Genomic DNA, 20564 nt, shown 5'->3' on the forward strand with positions numbered 1-20564 from the left:
TTTAATTGCCCTCCTGGTGGTTAATTGTTCGGCTTGCGCGTAATTGAACGTACGTGAATGTTTTATTCCCGTGATAATTATACGCCCGCTCGAAGTGAATTCGCGTGGTCGACACTACCATCGTGCTGTCCCAATCTGTACACGCAGAAGATATCCAGAGACTCTGACTGCGTTGGACTGCAAAAGAATGACAGAGCGAAGAGGGCGCATCGCCACCCTACGCTCGATCGGCTCGGTGATGGAGTGAGAGAAGTGTTCTGCCTTGCGCTGCGGCATGAGCGTTGGCCGCCTCCACGCTATAAGCACACTAGCGTTCCCGTTGTACTGCTGCTGCAAGAGTACATGTTGTTAGGCTCTGACCTAATGACGTAACGTATAGGTAGCGCAAGGGCGCAACCACAAAGAAGACGCAAAGAAACACGTCACATGCGTTACTAACAACTTTATTGAAAAGGCAGTGAGAACACAAATAAAGACTTTTTTTCCCGGTGCGCGGAAGCACAAGCTACAGCGAACGGAGTACAGAGGGATTTTTATCAAGCAATATTTAAAGGAAACTATACTCCGCGTTGTACAACACAACACAAGTCTGGCTCACTCACGCGTTACTTGTTTCTTTTATGTGAAGCGTTTCTAGAAGTTGGTAGCACTTTGCTTTTTTACCCAGAATCTTTCATCATGAAATATCGGCTGACAAGCGCACGATTTAGAATGCACTGAAAGATGCGCAGTGAAGCAATTTTTGTTTATTAGCGTGCTCTCTTAGGGAGCATGCTCCGTCTTCTTTGTGGTTGTGTCCTGTTCTGTCTCCTTTGTGTTGTGACATTGTCATTAAATGTGCTTATCTGCTTCATGCGCGCACTGGTACGAGTGTAACGGAGAGCAAACGTCAAGCGAACGTTATCCATATTATTTCATTGCACGCTAGCAGACGCCGACGGTTTCCCGTGCGCCTCGTCTTGTGCAACATCTTCGTTTGACGGCTGCAACACCACTCGCGACGATCCTCAACGTGCCACCGTTGTGAGACGCCTGGTCGCTACCAGGGCGCTGTCCCTTCTGCACAAGAGCACTTCCCTTGCGTGCGGCGTCGCGCTAACGTGTCTCACACGCGGCGTGTTTAGAACGCTGTCCCAGGCGTGCACTCGCAATGCTTAACCTTGCTATCGCTTTGAATTATTTGCCCCTTCTTGCATTCCGTCTGCATTATATCCCTACTGAAATACAGCAGATGCAGCTTAGAAATCCAACCCACGACCTCAAGCGAGGGAACCCCACTGCCGCTGATCCAGCGCAGCAAGATATGGCTTATTATAGTTTCCCGGGCAGGCCGGCCCTGTTATAGGGGGTGAATTGACGGCAGAATGTGAGAGATGAAACGCACTGACGCTCGGGCGAGATATTTTTGCCATTTGCTAAAACTGAAGGCAACGTCCGTTAGCATTGTTTTGCAGTGCGATAAATCTGATATAATCATCGGCACGCCGGAGCCAGAAAAAGTGTAGTCGTTGAACTGTTTCAAGACATTAGCTCTGTCGCAGCAAGTGGTATACAACTAGACCGGTACAATGTAAGGATACCTTTTGCTCGATATTCCATATCATACACCACTCGCTGACCCCGGTGATGAAATACGCGAAGTGCCACTTTCATCACTGATGAAGCCTGAAAAGGCGAAAATAAGACTTGTGATAAAATGTTTACGCTGTCCCGGTCCTACAGTGTCCGTATTACCAGGGTCACTCAATACCTTGGTATTACTTTGACCTCTATCTCTGTCTTTGGTTCTGTGGCCTAACGCAGCGCACATGTATAACTGCGAGCTCTTCTACATGGTCGAAAGTTCGACAAAAATTCCACAAAAATTTGGCAAAACTTCTACATGAGAGCTCATCCCAGTATGCGTATCCAACTGGACTTTCTTTCTTGATTGTGATTTTCCAGAGTTACTTCTACAACGACGACACATTCAACTTCAACTATGCCCAGGCAAAGGCCGCTACGCGAAATTTCAAGGAGGCCGAAGAGGTAAGTCTTTGTTCTACACGCTGAAAAAAGAAAACGTATAGACCCACTGCAATTTGTCGACAAAGTGAGCGCTAACGTCCTTAGCGATATAGTTAAAAAGAAAAAAAAAAAAAACCTATAGAGCCTCTGTATATTTGTCAACAAAGGGGGCGCTAGCGTCTGTAGCGATATAGTTGGTGAATTCGCGCGCCGATGCCGTCGCGCCGTGTAGCCGACATCGCGGCGAGACGTCTGCTACAGTTCAGTGCGGCGATCGCATTTTGTTTGCCAATTTACTTTTACCTACGATGAAGAATGCATAGCAGGTTCGCGTCAAACCTAATGGTTTCGAAATGCGCATAATTTTTTTAATGGCACGCTTCCTGAAATCAGAGAATTTGGAGAAAAGAAGGAAAAGGAACGGAAGCAACGAAGAAGCTACTTTCACGAGCATAGGCTAAAGCAAAGATAAGATTTTCGAATATTCTTATTCAGCATCACATCCGAGTACAACAGTCCACAAATCTTTTCCTTCATCAGTCGTTGGGCAGGGCTCACCGAAACAGCGTCCGTCAGCGGTGCCAGCAGGACGGCTGCACTCCGCTACGCCTCTCTGCTCGCGACAGAAAGCGAAGAACCATGTGATGGGCGCAGGACACGCTTTGCTACCTACTTTTATTTCCACTGCAGGGCGAAGGTCTCTCCCAGTGATCTCAAATTATGCCTGCCTTGCGCCAGCTGATTCCAACTTGCGCCTGCAAGTCTTCTAACTTCATCAACCCACCCAACTTTATACCGTTTTGGACTACGCTTCCCTTCCCTTTGCACTCATTCTGTAACTCTAATGGTCCACCGGTTATCTGCCCTACGGATTACATGGCCTGCCCAGCTACATTTTTTTTCCTAATGTCAACTATACATGTATTGGCTATTCCCGTTTGCTCTCTAATCCCCACTGCTCTCTTCCGGCCACTTAACGCTACTCTTAAAATTTTTTGTGTCATCGCCCTTGCGCGGTCCTTAAACTTGTTTTGGAGCTCCTTTTAACTCCAAGTTTCTGCCCCAATGTTAGGTCTATAAAATGCAATGATTGTACGCATTGCAATGATTCTATACTTTTATTTTCGACGATACTGGTAAACTCAGTTTTAGGGTTTGTTAATGTCGGCGGTATGCGCTCTAGCCAATTATTTTTTCATGAATTTCTGTCTCATGATCAGGGTCTTCTGTGAGTAATTGAGCTAGATAAACGTAGTCTTGCACAGGCTCCAGAGGTTCACCAGCGATCATGAATTCTTGTTGTCTTGCGAGGCCATTGAACACCCAGCCTTTGGCTTCTGCATAATACTCTTCAACCATACTCTCGCACTTTCTCGGTTAAGGTCCTCAAACATTTGTTGCAATTCATTCCCAGTGTTGCTCAACCAGGTAATGTCTCCTACAAAACAAAAGTTTGTGAGAGATTCGCTATTGATCTTCACTCCTCAGCCTTTCCAGTCTAATAGCTTGTCCCGGTTGAATTCCTAGTCTAATGGCGTTTTCCTATAATTAAGACGAAAGGACACAAAAGACAAGACGTGCTGGCAACTGCGTTCACGGTGGGTGTAATGTCAGATTAGTCACGAAGAACAGAAAGAAAAGTAAGAATAAGAATGAACACGCCAATGGGCACCCATTTCGCTCGACAGACGTGCATATTCTGGTTACTTGAGAGTCCGTTAGTTGATGTTATTCCAAGGCTTGTATTCAAAAAGAAAAAATGAGTCCTCCCAATAAAATTTGTCGCACCGGGCGGTGCGAGCGAATTGCGATGTCGGGCAGATTAGCCAGTGCGACCAACCAATGGCCAACAAGACTTACTAATGAAAAGCTTTGTGGGTTGAACCCAGGCTTACCCGCCGTTGTAACCACGGCCAAATTTAATTTCTAAAGCATAGTAACAATGCTTAAAAAAGGATATGGAATGATTGCACTTCGCACTCTCATATAGTGGCGAGTAGCAGGTGGTCTGATCTGTTCTTTTTAGTCGTTCACTTTGCAATTCATGCTGAGGGTACTCACCTAGCGCTGCAAGACTAAATGTGGTAGAGGCTGAGGCTGAACAGTTGCCGGCTGTGTAAATGCCGCCTGCTGCTTCACCACCAGGTCCACCACCACCACCACCACCACCACCACCACCTAAATGTGGTTGAAATTTCCGGAGGCCTGTTAGAATCTTGTGCTATTCGTATTGACTGCTGCCTTCTTTTTTTGTATGATTACTACAGGTGTTCCTGATGATTCAGAGCGACAAAATAAAGTCGAGCTACATCTACCAGAGCTGGCTGACCCGATGCTGTGAGTCGATGCATAGCCCTTTTACGAATAATGAAGCAGTGTAAGAAAAAAAAAATCGCGACAGAAACCAACCTCGATCATTATCTAAGTCAATGCAAATCATTTCCCCTCTGCGCATGGCGGTCCGAACAAACTCATTGCCTTACTGGGAAACGCTTGCTCGTGGAGCTCAACATGTGCGAGCCGTGACGCCTTGACAGTGTACGATCGGAACCAGAGGCGGCCGCAGACGGTGCACTATGCGCCGAATTCGTCTTCGACAAAGTGCTTTTGAAAGCACGCGTCTGTGTCCCACAAGTGGCGGTCCGCCGATCGGTGCCGCTTGGCTTCGGCGGCACGCTCGGCGGCCGTACGCTTGGCGTGTCGCTCTTCTCTGGCCGCGCACCGCCTTTCTTCTTGCTCGCGCTCCACGGCCGCCCGCATCTCGTCGGCCCATCGCTTCGGCTCCTATCTCGTCGCTTTGGTTCGCATGGCGTACCTCTGCAAAGCCCTCGCTTCTCTTCCGCTTCATGCTTTCGAGGGCTAATTGTATCCGCGAGTAGTGGCCTACGAGCGACATAGAGCAACCGAGCCGTGTCTATTTGTGGGGCGCACGCCCGTACCGGCGAGTGAGACGAGGAGGCTCCAGGTCGGTGGCGGCGTATAAGTGGGTGAGCGGGTGCGTAGGAAAGGGCACGCATGGGCGTGGAGCATGCGCGTCACATGGGCGATAGCGACCAGCAAGCGGGCGCATGGGGTCGAGCGCATATCGGCCTCAGACTCTGTCTTTGGATGGCCTCGCGTTTAACCTTGGCTCCAAATAGGCAAATCGCCTCGTTCGGTTTCGCTATGGCACTTGAATTCTTTTTTTTTTTTACATGTGTAACAAAATCGATAGGCTTACGGCAATAGCTACGTTGCTCGCACGACAGCAGCTGTCACCGGTAAGCGCAAAACGGTGCGTTTTCTATTAGTATGCGAAGTTCGAAGAAACACGTTAATTCTGACCACTGTCTACGCCTACCAGTTGCTGTTTTCTTAATAGCACTGTTTTCAATGATGAGATACTGGCTTGAAAACTTCGTGCATCGGTTAATTTTTATTTCATTTTACAGCGAAGGCGTTAGCCTCTAGTTGGTCAGGATTTTTCGTGTCCACGTGCGCGGTGCGCACACAACAATGTGGGTCGACCCCTGAGAGAGTGCAAAGAAGCGAGACGCACACCAGTCTGTTGCTTCTACAAGAGGCATCACATGGCGTCATAAGTGACACCATCACTTGACGAAGACGTCATGGCGGAACGTCACGCTTGACGTGATGACGTCATCACATTACGTCATCAGGTGCTATCGTCGCGTGAGGATGCCGTCATTCCAGTATATTCGAAGTAAAATCCGAAGCTATCATGTCTGCAGCTTTTGTGTAAGTCGTACTTTAGGAATTTTCTGACGCAGTTCAAGTTGAGAAAATCAATTAGTTCAATTGCGCACTTGCGCTTGGTGGAGGGCATAGGACGATGAGGATGTACGCTGCACTGCGGCGAACATGCGTGCGCGCGCGACGTACAGCCGACCGAGTCTTTAACAGTACCGTGCGAGCGTCGACTAGCCGGCAGGTCAGCGCCATCTAACGGCGTGAAGCATCGAGATGGGTAGCGCATGCGCACAAAGTTCACTCGAAGCGCAAGTTTCTTTGCTAGGCTCTTTCCCCATGCATGAAACCACGCCTGTCGCGATTAACTCAGCGGAAGCTTGCGGCACGTTTGAAACTAAATCGAAAAGTTGATGATCCCCTCTTGCGCTACCTATTCCTGCCCCTATGATACAGTTGCATTGCAGATTTGCATGTTTTGTTCATTATTTTTCTCTGCATGCGCACTAGAGTACCGCGCGCTAAAAAAAGCTGCAGAAATTCTGAGAATTGTGTACTAATGCGTAAGCATTGTTTGGCTCAGCTGTGACTTCGCATTTCCTTACTTTTACTTGCTTTTAGTTCATTACTTTTATTTACTTGCATCTACACATGTCCTTTCCGAGGATAAAGAATGCTTAGGCTTTAGGAGACAATTGTCAGATGTTCTCGCCGCATACGGCGCCTTCGAAGCGATCGTTCCAATCGAGCCGGAACTCCAGGCACGAGTGCGTCACCAAGGGGCACAGCGGGGGAAAGCGAACACCAGCTGCCGCAGTAACGCGTGAGATATTGCGTGAGGGGAGAGTGCATCGCCGCGAGACTATGTTACCCTCCCTCGCTGTCTCTCTCGCTAGTCTAACTGCGCCTCGACAAGGCCCAATGAAAACGCGCCAAGCGTCTCAACCCGCTTGCTTGCCTGCAAGTTCATAACTCGAAGGTCGCTCAGCAGCGTTCAAGTGGACATTGCGCCAGCCCAAATCTTAAGTTTGCCCAACTTCAAATTTCAAGTCGGCCCCCTCCTACTATAAGCTTCCGCCACGCATTTTCTATGGAGCCCTGTGTATCTCTATGGGCACGCTCTCTTTAATTTGTTGCTAATCGCTTGTAAAGGTACCAATTATCCACATTTGCACAATCATAACGACTAAACGTCTTAACTTTGCAAATTACGCATTTTGGTGCCGATATGTGGCATCACACTTTTAGCGTCGCAGGGCTGGGGAGCTCTCTAAAGAATGTTGACGCATTAAAAAAGCGTCTCCCAAACATAGTATAAAGTTCACCGCATTCTTAAAACAAACTGCAGCCAATTATAAATAAGCTCGGAGAGTAATTAGACCACTTATACTTTCTAGACTTATCTGTAGAGGTATAGCAGCTGGACCTAAAAACTTCCCCGTTGTCCTCATTGAGGTGTTCGTATTGCCGAGACAGTCCGGAAGCGGGCGCCGCATAACTTCGACTTTCCTTCGGTCGACCTCATGAACTCTTTTTGGATTACGACGTTCCCCCCGCCTGATAACGACTTCTATTCGTGCGCAATAATCTGTTGCAGCATTTGTGTGCTGCAGAGACTATGTCAGTGTACGACCTTCGTGTCAAAGTTTGGGCATGGGCTTGTCGGTATTCCTTTGCAAACTTCACCTACAGCGCGTGCATAGACAGAGGGACCGAAAGAACGCGCTTTTCTTCGTCGTTCTTTTGGTCCCTATGTCTACGTACGTGCTGTAGGGGAAGTTTCCAGTGCACTGTGTACCGGCTCCCAGCGCAGCGAACTGTACCCACAGGTCCTCGCGCCTGTATGGCGCATGACTCCTACTGCACATTCGCGAGCACGCCATGAAAACTGACGCAGAGTGCGCGACGTAGCAACACCTTTCCTTCACTGCTATCATGCTCTCTCGCAGACATCATGAACGGCAAGCCCCAGCAGGCGTGGGAACTCTACCAGAGCATGGACACCTCGAGCGAGTCCTTCAGTCTGCTCCAACTGCTGGCCAATGACTGCTACAAAGTGAGGACAGCGTCTGTATGTTGTGCTGTGCTAAGCATTTATCAACGTCTGAACAATGCAAAAAAACAAAGAAATCACCAAGCATTCTAAAATTTTTTTTGAAGTTATTCATTGCGACAGCACCAGGTGCTCGCAACGTACGACGCCACCTTATTGAGAACAACTCTGCTACGCGCCCAACGCAATGTTCATGCTCTAAGTTTTCGTGTCGCGGTCTTCAAACATGCGCGTAGACACCACCACTGTCAGAGCTTCTGTGAGGCGTAACCCCCCCCCACCCCCACAAATCGCAAACCGCAGTGGCACAGTGGTTTAGCGCGTCCAGGTCCGATCTGTATGCTGCCTCCGGCTTATGAATTTTAATCCCAGATTTGGTGGAAAACCTTTTATTTTTGTGGGTTCTGTGCAGGCGGTCAAGTTGCGGATGGGTACGAATAGCGCACATAAAACCTTTACGTGACAAAATACGCAAGAGGTAATGCAAGATGTCGTTTCCTCCAGCTACCTGAAGATTACGAATCAAACACTTGTACTGGCGTGATTATAGTCGTCATTATATTGAGACTTTCCAAAATAGAAGGATCTAGCAATACCTGCGTCTACAGTGGCAATGCAACTATTATTGTGAGCTGAGTTTATTCGTACGGAGAACAAAATGCAATGCCAGTTTTTTGGACTGACAGAATAAACTTTATTGAAACCAGCCAGAGGTGGTGGCTGGGCCTAGGCTTCCCACGTGGGGACGTCGATGTGTTGCCTCTTCGCCGCCTCGCAGGCTTGCTGGGTCACTCAGAGTTGGTCGTCCAGGTTGGAGCTACGCAGGGCATCGTGCCATCTCGACGACAGAGGGTCGTTGGGTTAGTGTCGGGGTATTGTTGTGTACAGTCCCATATCATGTGTGGAAGTGTGGCTGGCTGTGTATAGCAGATATGGCACGTGGTATAGGGCTAAATGTCTTGGTAGATCTTGTAACGTTGTAACGAGGGGTAAGTATTGGTTTGTAGCATGCAGAAAGTTGTAGCCTGCGCTCGGGATAGTTTGTTGTGTGGGCCGGGGAAGGTTCTACGCTCTAAGCAGAAAGACTTCACAATATCGTTGTAGCGTGTCAGGCGATCCCTACCGGCGGGGGCAGCCTCCCCGTCTCCCGCGCGGTTAACTATACCTGGAGCAGGGAGTGGGTAACCTCGTTGAAGTTGGGGAGGCGCGGGTGGACGGTGCCTGCATGAGCTGAGAACCAGACGAGTGTAACCTGATGGTCGGTTGAGCGGGGTGCTTGTTGCAAGATGCGCACGGCTTGGTGTGAAATACGGCCGTTGATATAGTTGATAATGGCGGAGCGGGAGTCAGAGGCGACGGTATGGCATGTTAGGTCTGGTGTGGCTAGCGGTATGGCCACTTCTTCAGCTTCTTCAGCGTGTGGGGTTAGTAGGCTGATAGCAAGGGGGAGAGAGCCTTCGCCCGTGATGACGGCTGCAAAGCGGGCACGGTGGCCAGTTTTTTGTGCAGTTTTTATTCAAATTTCGCTGAAGACAGGAGCTAAACAAACGAATCATTGTCGTGTTGTACTCTTGTGTGCATTCACGCTGTCTTGCTGTATCTACCCTTGAAGAAATAAACTGATACAGCAGCAAGCAAAATTTGTGACTCCTGCTGGAAGGCCTCACAAACTGTACGTTAAAAAGTTGTGTATTTAGTCATCTTGTGATGCATACTGCAAACATAAGTTCATTGAAAGGTAGATTAAAATTGCCGCCTGCACAACTTACTGTATAAGGTCATCAGCGTCCCTCGGTGTAACCGAGCGAACACGCCCGTACCACTGCTCGCCACGTTTGTCGTCCTCTTGTTCCACAGTTGGCTCATTGGCGTCTATCGGCGTAACCGCGCGACGCGCTCGTGCCATTGCTCACGCTTTCGTCGTCCTCTTCTTAAGCAGCTGGCTCATCGGCGTCCTACGGTGTAACCACGCGAACACGCTCGTGCCACTGCTCGCACGTTTGTCGTCCTCTTGTTCCACAGCTGGCTCATCGGCGTCTCTCGGTGTAACCGCGCGAACGCGCTCGTGCCATTGCTCGCGCTTTCGTCATCGTCTTCTTGCGCAGCTTGCTCATCGGCGTCCTTCGGTGTAACCACGCGAACACGCCCGTGCCACTGCTCACACGTTTGTCGTCCTCTTGTTCCACAGTTGGCTCATCGGCATCTCTCGGTGTAACCGCGCGAACGCGCTCGTGCCATTGCTCGCGCTTTCGTCGTCGTCTTCTTGCGCAGCTGGCTCATCGGCGTCCTTCGATGTAACCACGCGAACACGCCCGTGCCACTGCTCGCACGTTTGTCGTCCTCTTGTTCCACAGCTGGCTCATCGGCGTCTCTCGGCGCAACCGCGTGAACGCGCTCGTGCCATTGCTCGCGCTTTCGTCGTCGTCTTCTTGCGCAGCTGGCTCATCGGCGTCCTTCGGTGTAACCACGCGAACACGCCCATGCCACTGCTCACACGTTTGTCGTCCTCTTGTTCCACAGTTGGCTCACCGGCTTCTTTCGGTGTAACCGCGCGAACGCTCTCGTGCCATTGCTCGCACTTTCGTCGTCGTCTTCTTGCGCAGCTGGCTCATCGGCGTCCTTCGGTGTAACCACGCGAACACGCCCGTGCCACTGCTCACACGTTTGTCGTCCTCTTGTTCCACAGTTGGCTCATCGGCGTCTCTCGGTGTAACCGCGCGAACGCGCTCGTGCCATTGCTCGCGCTTTCTTCGTCGTCTTGTTGAGCAGCTGGCTCATCGGCGTCCTTCGGTGTAACCACGCGAACACGCCCGTACCACTGCTCGCACGTTTGTCGTCCTCTTGTTCCACAGCTGGCTCATCGGCGTCCCTCGTCGTAAGCGCGCGAACACGCCCGTACCACTGCTCGCACGTTTGTCGCCCTCTTGTTCCAAAGCTGGCTCATCGGCATCCCTCGTCCTAAGCGCGCGAACACGCCCGTACCACTGCTCACACGTTTGTCGTCCTCTTGTTCCAAAGCTGGCTCATCGGCGTCCCTCGTCGTAAGCGCGCGAACACGCCCGTACCACTGCTCGCACGTTTGTCGTCCTCTTGTTCCAAAGCTGGCTCATCGGCGTCCGTCGTCGTAAGCGCGCGAACACGCCCGTACCAGTGCTCGCACGTTTGTCGTCCTCTTGTTCCAAAGCTGGCTCATCGGCGTCCCTCGACGTAAGCGCGCGAACACGCCCGTACCACTGCTCGCACGTTTGTCGTCCTGTTGTTCCACAGCTGGCTCATTGGCGTCCCTCGTCGTAAGCGCGCGAACACACCCGTACCACTGCTCGCACGTTTGTCGTCCTGTTGTTCCACAGCTGGCTCATCGGCGTCCCTCGTCGTAAGCGCGCCAACACGCCCGTACCACTGCTCGCACGTTTGTCGTCCTGTTGTTCCAAAGCTGGCTCATCGGCGTCCCTCGTCCTAAGCGCGCGAACACGCCCGTACCACTGCTCGCACGTTTGTCGTCCTGTTGTTCCACAGCTGGCTCATCGGCGTCCCTCGTCGTAAGCGCGCCAACACGCCCGTACCACTGCTCGCACGTTTGTCATCCTGTTGTTCCACAGCTGGCTCATTGGCGTCCCTCGTCGTAAGCGCGCGAACACGCCCGTACCACTGCTCGCACGTTTGTCGTCCTGTTGTTCCACAGCTGGCTCATCGACGTCCCTCGTCGTAAGCGCGCGAACACGCCCGTACCACTGCTCGCACGTTTGTCGTCCTGTTGTTCCACAGCTGGCTCATCGGCGTCCCTCGTCGTAAGCGCGCCAGCACGCCCGTACCACTGCTCGCACGTTTGTCGTCCTGTTGTTCCACAGCTGGCTCATCAGCGTCCCTCGTCGTAAACGCGCCAGCACGCCCGTACCACTGCTCGCACGTTTGTCGTCCTGTTGTTCCACAGCCGGCTCATCGGCGTCCCTCATCGTAAGCACGCCAGCACGCCCGTACCACTGCTCGCACGTTTGTCGTCCTGTTGTTCCACAGCTGGCTCATCGGCGTCCCTCGTCGTAAGCGCGCCAGCACTCCCGTACCACTGCTCGCACGTTTGTCGTCCTGTTGTTCCACAGCTGGCTCATCGGCGTCCCTCGTCGTAAGCGCGCCAGCACGCCCGTACCACTGCTCGCACGTTTGTCGTCCTGTTGTTCCACAGCTGGCTCATCAGCGTCCCTCGTCGTAAGCGCGCCAACACGCCCGTACCACTGCTCGCACGTTTGTCGTCCTCTTGTTCCAAAGCTGGCTCATCGGCGTCCCTCGTCGTAAGCGCGCGAACACGCCCGTACCACTGCTCGCACGTTTGTCGTCCTGTTGTTCCACAGCTAGCTCATCGGCGTCCCTCGAAGTAAGCGCGCCAGCACGCCCGTACCACTGCTCGCACGTTTGTCGTCCTGTTGTTCCACAGCTGGCTCATCGGCGTCCCTCGACGTAAGCGCGCCAGCATGCCCGTACCACTGCTCGCACGTTTGTCGTCCTGTTGTTCCACAGCTGGCTCATCAGCGTCCCTCGTCGTAAGCGCGCGAACACTCCCGTACCACTGCTCGCACGTTTGTAGTCCTCTTGTTCCAAAGCTGGCTCATCGGCGTCCCTCGTCGTAAGCGCGCGAACACGCCCGTACCACTGCTCGCACGTTTGTAGTCCTGTTGTTCCACAGCTGGCTCATCGGCGTCCCTCGTCGTAAGCGCGCCAACACGCCCGTACCACTGCTCGCACGTTTGTCGTCCTGTTGTTCCACAGCTGGCTCATCGGCGTCCCTCGTCGTAAGCGCGCCAACACGCCCGTACCACTGCTCGCACGTTTGTCGTCCTGTTGTTCCACAGCTGGCTCATCGGCGTCCCTCGTCGTAAGCGCGCGAACACGCCCGTACCACTGCTCGCGCTTTCATCAAAGTCTTCTTCCACAGTTGGCTCATCGGCGTCCCTCGGCGTAACCGCGCGAACGCGCTCGTACTTTCATCGTCGTCGTCCCATAAATTTTGTACTGTACTATTTTTAATATTTTTTTCTGATTTATTTTGAATTTCTTCCCCGGTCGTCTCTTGAGGGCCAACGGTAGTGCTGCGCAAGAAACAAGAGTGTCACTCGACGCTGTTTCCCCTAATAAACAAATGAGCAATAAATAACGAAATAAATAAAAGCAAATAACGACTGTACTTGAGCACCGTGGTTCGTTGTCTCAGATGGGCCACTTCCTGTACGCTGCGCAAGGTTTCGACCTGCTGGAAAAGATGGACGCCAACCCGGAATACTGGGAGGGCAAGAGGGGAGCCTGCGTGGGCACCTTCCAGAGGGTGATTGCCGGGAGGGACGAGCCGTGAGTATGGCTGTATTTCATTGCTCGAGACATTGTGGAATAGTGCAAAAAATCATAATTGTGTCGGATGACATGAAGAAGCACAAAGGACACAACGTTGTTCGGTGTGGTGCGCTTACCGTTGCCGTCCGAAGTCTGCATGATGCTAGTTGACAATGTCTAGAGCAATAGCGTAAGCACCAACCAGGGCAACTGTCTTCTCTAATCCCAATGCCCGTCGTAGACGGCACAGTGCACGACTAAGCGGACAGCTTACATCTTAAGCCTCATTCCAATTTTGGCTGACCAAGCGGGATGGCGTCGAAGCAGAAGGCTTGCAGGCTTGATCGGATGACCTTCTGCGCACAAAAAAAAAAGAACAAAAAAATACCTAGGCACAATTTCTATGTGCCCTTCATGCACATGCGAAGTCGTAAAATAAAGCTATGATATGTGCTTTTCTTACCTTTTCTTGTGAAAGCGAGGTAGGGTCGCGTCGCAGTGATGTCTTGGATAAAGAATCATGGGGATTTGGAAAAAATGGCAAGAAACAAATCAGGAGCAAATTGTGCGATAACGCTACAGGCAGTGCCTTGCTATTTGAGGTCCGGGCTGGCTGCCTGAGGACAAAACGTGCCCGGGCAAATTCGCGCCACAGAATGAAGCATGTATGTGCTGAAACGAAAAAGCCCGGGAACGATTCTGCACATTGTGACAAAATGCCGAGAAATTCGCCTAGATAGATTTCCAGAGAGTGCCCTCCTTCCAGAAGCGTTGAGATTGAAAGCAGGTGGAGGGATTAATTGCTCATATGCCGTGATAAGTGGGAGACGATTAGAGCATCGGTAGAAGAAAACCAAGGAAGAGAGTGATGAAACCGGAGTCGTTACAAGTGTAGGTATTGGTACAGTATAGCGAGGTATTAAATACGAAAGCTAAGATCGAGATCAGGCAAGCAAAATGCTACATAAAGATGGAAGTAGTCAAAACGGAATAAATGAAGCAAGCTGGGGGACTATGAGCCCGACCCGTTTCAAGTAGGATGCTAATAAGCACCACCCTCATTATCATCATGATCTTCCCCTGCATCTTCCAGATGGTTACAGATGCATTTCATTACCTGGGCTGGAAGCTGTGTAGCTTATTGATTGATTGAGTGACTGTTGATTTAGTTTTCTTGAAAGTTCAAGAGAAAACGAGGAATCAATTCGAAGGCTTAAGCTACCTATGTGGACTTCTCCAATTCTGGCCAGAATTCGAACTTGCCCTATATGTCGGGTATAATGGAAAGCGTTAGGCCTGTCTTTAATAGGAACGTTTATCTCAGGGGCTCGTAAAACACATGGAAACCGAGAAATATTTTTCTCGGCTTGAACTGCATTGAATTTAGTGAGGTTTCTTGCGTAAAAAAGTAAGAATCCAGCAAATGTATAGGAACCATATTTATCTTTTAGCTCATACACAAAAATATTTTATGAAACTAGTGAGATTTCAGAATTAAAAAAAAAGAGAATGGTAATTTTATAACCCTACTACAAAGGAACGCGAAGCAGTATCGCCATAGTGTTAATCGTGCTTGATGAGATATCTGAAGAGGGGAAAAATTGTATGCTATCTAATGCTCAGTAACATACTACTCATTTTTCTGAACCATCTTAATCAGGGTAACAATCTCACGTGAAGCATAAGGTCGTTTATTATATTCGTACACTATAAGTGCTCTAGAAGATACAATTTACCGACCTGCGATATTTAGTTTTGGTACTGTGGTACTTCGAGCTTCATTTTTTTTAAACGTTGCTAATTTTTGGCAACTTTTATAAAATCATTCGAGGTCCTAAATTCAAACGAAGCGTCTCCTGGAATATTTTTACGCGCACCTTCTCCTTTATCATTGGAAGAGTCCACGCGTTACGAGTTGACCATGGCAAAAAGAGATAACTACCTGGTTTGATTCATAGTTGTCCTGCCGAAGTCTATCAAAAACTACCATTAGCGGCTTCCTGTAAAGCAGTGCTGGGGCAGTAAATATCTTCGAGAGATCAATCTGGTTCTTTAGCGGCACAAGAGAAAGCCTCCGCGGACGCAGCCCGAAGGTGCAACTTTAGTCAAGAGGCAGTAATTTATCTACGTACCATTCATGTCTTCTATTCAGTTTATACTCTTCCCATTTATTGAAAGCCCTCTTGTGGAACTGTTCACCGAAATGTAGGTGCCTTTTTTCTGTAGATGCAAGTGATGGACATGTCAGTGAAGGGATTAATTAAGGCTATTTGCCCTTCCCTGGTGAATCTTCAAGGTGGTATACACTTGTACACAGGGAGCGAAAAGGAGGTGCTTGGGACAGGACGCCAGAATTGTTGCTACGCCAATGCATTTTCAAACGACAAGATTGTTTCCGGGGCTTTGTGAATTCTACTCATTTTGTCTGTTCATGCGTGTCCTGCGTGACAGCGCCGCGATAACTAGTTACGCATACATGAACGCGATAAAGTTGGGTCTAGTCTGTTTGTCGGCTTGAAATTTATCGTCGGGTGAATGTAGACACCAACCGACTGCAACAAGTCAGCCTCGAGACGAGTTCGGTCAACCTGCCTGTAAGAGGTGGGTTAACTGATCCAACCCGCTTGGCGAGGTGCTCATACACACTGCAGAGTGGCCAGATGGATTTTTGACTCGACCCGCTGGCGTCGAGTTCACGTCAACGAATATATTGTTGCTTAAGAGCTGGGAATTCTCTTTGAACTGGTGGCATTTGTGAGGGAACCACTTCCCAAGGTGTAGAGGGACGAAGCTAGGGCATACACATCACAACTGTATTCTTATCAGGATCTACTCTGCCATTGTTGAGTTGCCACCCTGTAGAGTGGGGAATGGGACGCACTTGACGTTCCTCTCCACACTGCAATATTACTCTCAGACCTTGCGTCTCTTTTAACTTCACCACAGTGTACTCGTATTTGAGCTCCCTCTCACATTCTGAGGCTGTGAACACCATTCATAAGGTGCCCATTCCCTATGAATTGCAGCTGTTTTCGCTTTTAGTTTTTGATGCACCACGACGTGTTTCTATTGATGTCGTACCATACATGCTCAAGTGACCTAAAATGAAGGTACCCAACGCGATAAAAATGCTGACAAGAAGTGCATCTTCTTATCTTCTTACAAACTTGTTCTTTAACTTAGTTTCCGCTGGCATAACCAAAAGTTACCTGCCGATTGACATAGCATGTTCGAATCGCTAATTTACTTTATTATAACTTCAAGGAATATACATCGACTTGGGCGAAACATATAAAAGAGCAGAGGTAACACCGAGAATCAGCACGCATAAGTGTCATTTTAAACAAATTGGCGTCATGGCAAGGAAGTGTCGCAGGGCTAATATGACTTTTTCGCGGCTTTGCCTTGTGATGCTGGGCGAAGGAGCTGTTGTACCCCACTGACTAAAACGGGAACGAGATGTTCCAGTGAGAAATGTGAAATTTTCTTACGAAACACCTCTTAGCAGAAATGTGAGGATGCATGCTATACTTAGCCGTCGCATATGAAGGTACAATAACCCATGTATTTAGTGCCAAAATTAGTAGTGTTCGTTGCTCGATCTGATATTGATTTTACAATCTTGACACGATACTATCGCAAATTTCTACAATGTGAAAAAGCTTTAACGACAGCCTAGTCGACATTTTGATTGGAACGAGAATCCCGACCTAAATTGTAGTGAGTGCAAATTCTCGATGTTACTGTGTGTCAACAGAAGTCTTCAAGCAGGTATATGGCCAGCGGTCCATTCACGAACGCAGGGATTGCCTGCGAGAGATCGTGGAGATGCTCAAGACCGAGAGTCACTCCCAGGCCGAGTCCATCAGCAAGGTGATACGTGGATGGTGCAAGGAGAAGAAGATAGCGCTTTCTTGACTGCCCGGCACGCGTGTACTAAGTAAGCAAAGAATAAACTCTTTCGGACTCTTGTGGCGTTCCTCTGGACAGCGCCAGCCGCGGTATCGCAACAGCTTTGACGTTGCAATCCTACTGATTGAGGTCGCAGGTTGCCGCATTGCAGTAGGGGTGGAATGTAAAAGCACTCGTGTACCATGATTTGGGTGGATGTTAAACAACGCCAAGTGGCCGAAATCTAACCGGATTCCCCCTCATTTGTTCACCATAAAGGTGGAAAAATTATCGATGACGCGCCCTGGGCAGCCAATCGGATAGCTAACCCTACTGACGTCAGTTGGGTGATACACGTCATATTGGTAGGGGCGGCTGAAAATTCCGCCGAGCAGTGTGCTGTGATCGGCAGCGATGTACATGTTTAAAACCTAATAATAAATTACACGCTTTGCGCGGAGCACTTAGATGCGTCAATTAATCATCAGAAGGACCTACTCTAACGACTGAGTACGTTTATACAAAATCGTCAAAATCGTTTCAGGGTCACCTTAAGTAGCGAGCGCAACAAAACAGTGAACTGGTTCTTAGGGTCACCTTTAATTACCAGCCGACTATTTCAATTTTCCTTCTTTCTTCGTCCTTTGCCATCGGCTCGGACACGACTCACTCGCCACCGCGCTGCCGCTATTCATGCGATCTGCCTCACGGCGCGTCGCGTGATAGAAGCAATGGAATCCGAAATCGAACATTACGATATACGGGCCCTGCATTGCCTGCGCGAAGTAAAATCGAAGAGTGTGGTGCTGATGGTGCGCTCTGTGCCGTGAAATTGAACAAAATATGGCACTCCCGAACTAGAGAAAAAAGGGCAGCCAAATAAGAGATCTCCACAATACCTTCCCGTCCTGACTATAATTTTACCAGCCTAACGAAGGAAGTGCTCGACCAGCCTAGGTTGAACCCTTCTGATTGCTGAGCGGCGATCTGCGAGCTATTCACACTGGCGATAGCACTGGGAATCGGATGTCACCATGCAGATATCTCCTTGGTATTGGATGTGAAGCGGAGGTCACGGGAAAGCTGATCCAGCCCTTCTACCGGCCAACACAGTAGTTGCGAGAGCAGCTTCGTGGACAGTGTCGGCAGCAGAGATCTAGGCGATTCCGATGAATGCTTCGCTGCCGACCGACCTCTGGGAGCTGCAGGCCGGTGGCGATGAACCGCGGCGCGCCATTCCGTCCTCTGCGTGGAATCACCACTGTTACGCTTGCACCCAAGTCTCCTCCAGCTCATAGCGTAGCCTGCAAGGTCTACTTAGAAAGCTGGTAGGGGTGGTGCAAATAATTATCCGCCATCTCTTCGAACGCGCATCGCACTTCCAGCCGTGGTCGACACTGAAAGAGCAACGCCAAGCAGACGACAAAGGCAAGTAATAGCCTCCGAAGCAACCAACGCACGCGCGGGCGACGTCCGCGTGTCTCTGGGGCCGCGCGAGCGGAGCGTGCGGCCAGGGTCGCAAGCGAACAACCACGTCACAGCAACGGAACCCAAAGTGGACTACCCTTCGCCGGTTCCGCTCTTAGCCAAATCATTTCCATCTTTGGAAATGATTGACAGATGCGTTACGCGATCGTAATTTGCCGTGCCGCCACGCTGTCTCTGACGGCCTCTGACGCAAGCAAACTTTTGACCAATCAGATGAGGCCAAGTGAACTGGTTCCCTTCCGAACCGTTATAAGATTCGGCCCCAGGAAGAGTAACACATGCGCACCAAATTCACACGAAGCGCAAGTTCCGTCTGCTAGGATCTTGCTGCGGCACGACACAGACCATGGCCCGATCAATTCTGCGCTAGCTTCCCGGCTTATGGGAGATTTCAGGAGCGTGTGCGCCTGGCTTGCGGCCTTTGGCTTTCCTTTTTTTTTGAGTGTGCTCTTCTAGTGCAAATGCAGAGGAAAATAATGAACAAAACGTACAACGACGTAATATAACTGTATATGATTTTTGCGAGCTTTGATCTTTATCTTACGGTGCATGTATGCTGCAGTGGCATGTGTTATAAAAACGACACGTCCGGGATCATGCGCACTTGCTGTCTCCGGTAAATAAGAAAGATTCCACTGAGTTAATCATGGCAAGGGTGGTGTCATGCCTGTGAGAAGAGCCTATCAGATGAAACTTGCGATTTCAGTGAACTTTGTGCGCACGCGATACTATTGCTGATCTCGCCGCTTCGCGCTGTTAGAAGGCGCTGACCGGCTGGCCAGTCTAGGGTGCCGCGCTCTACATCGAGGGACCCTAGACCAGTCCAAGATCGCGTGGTACTATTAAAGGTTTAGTTGCCTGTACAATCGCATCAGCTGAGGCCATGTCCGGTCGAAAACGCTCAGTCGCCCTTGTATTTGTGCCTTGTAGGGCGCTGGAATGGGCAAATTTTTGGATATCAGATGTCCTTGTCATATTTTATATATGCTATTGTTTTGTATGCGTCAGGGATTTGCCACACTATGTTTGTAAAAACGAATTCACTTTGTTTGTAATGCCACTCATTCATCGCTCACGTTTCCCCTCTACATGCAGTTTTCTTATATGGTTTAGATACCAAAGTGACAGATGGTTGTAATATGCTTGATTCAGCTGATGCTTTCCGGCGAAGATTCGTACGAGAACTGCTGTTTACGTGGGGCCACAGCAATAGAAGGACGCACAAAAAAGCAGAACGAGCATTTTTATAGTGCAGTATGAACATTTCCTCATTTCACAAAGCTTCTTGCATTTACTTTACGAAATTGTACGTTGCACAAAGGACAGCGTCGGCGAATACTTGTAAAGCTCGATCGAAATGGTATTTATTTCGGTAAATAAAAAGCACTATTCTTCACCAGGTTAACGCGAAGTTCAGAAGTAGGAGCGAAAACAAATGCCACTCCGATCAGCCCAGCCGGCTTGACGCGCACTAGCGAGCGTTGAAGCTGCGCGCGCCCAAAACCGAAACCGGAAGCATGGTTCAGTTGTTCGCATCAGCCGCTTGGTGCACTGCCGTCGATTAGCCTGTTGGGCTCTTTGGGTGTGTCCGCTTTTGTTGAACTTGTTTCTCTATGCTCAAGTACTGCTCGCTTCGACGGTGACGTCACCATCGTAGTCCTACGCGTCCGGTGCTTGTTGCCGCAGGCAATATTCCGCGGCTGCTTTCATCTTGGAGCAAGCCACAGGGTTTTTTCTTGCTGTTCCTTTTTCTTCATAATTATTTACCAGTCACGACATATTGTTGGCAATGTGCACTGCTGTTCTGGCGGTTATAATAATATTCACTGTAAGTTTAACGGGACGCCGTCATCATCGGCCTATTTATGTCCACTGCAGGACGAAGGCCTCTTCCTCCGATCTCCAATTACCCCTGTCCTGCGTCAACCAATTCCAAATAGCACCCGCAAATTTCCTAATTTCGTCACTCCATCTAGTCTTCTGCCGTCTTCTACTACGCTTCCCTTCTCTTGGTACCCATTTTGTTGCCCTAATGGTCCAACGGTTATCTAGTCTGCGCATTACATGACCTGCCCAGCACCATTTTCCCCCTTAATGTCTATTAGAATATCGTCTATGC

General features: G+C 49.8%; 1 protein-coding gene across 1 annotated transcript in view; it reads left to right on the plus strand.

Annotated features, from left to right (window-relative positions):
• LOC126526316 (intraflagellar transport protein 56-like) overlaps nucleotides 1–17027 on the plus strand; it is a 69488-nt gene extending 52461 nt beyond the window's left edge. Inside the window, exons 12-16 of the mRNA XM_072284076.1 lie at nucleotides 1945–2028; nucleotides 4275–4344; nucleotides 7644–7750; nucleotides 12951–13084; nucleotides 16870–17027. Coding sequence (XP_072140177.1) covers nucleotides 1945–2028; nucleotides 4275–4344; nucleotides 7644–7750; nucleotides 12951–13084; nucleotides 16870–16984 — 510 coding nt within the window. The 3' untranslated portion in view covers nucleotides 16985–17027. The remainder of the gene's footprint in view (nucleotides 1–1944; nucleotides 2029–4274; nucleotides 4345–7643; nucleotides 7751–12950; nucleotides 13085–16869) is intronic.
• Nucleotides 17028–20564: the final 3537 nt, after the last annotated feature.

This window comes from Dermacentor andersoni, chromosome 8 (genome assembly GCF_023375885.2).
Source record: "Dermacentor andersoni chromosome 8, qqDerAnde1_hic_scaffold, whole genome shotgun sequence".
Lineage (NCBI taxonomy): Eukaryota > Metazoa > Arthropoda > Arachnida > Ixodida > Ixodidae > Dermacentor > Dermacentor andersoni.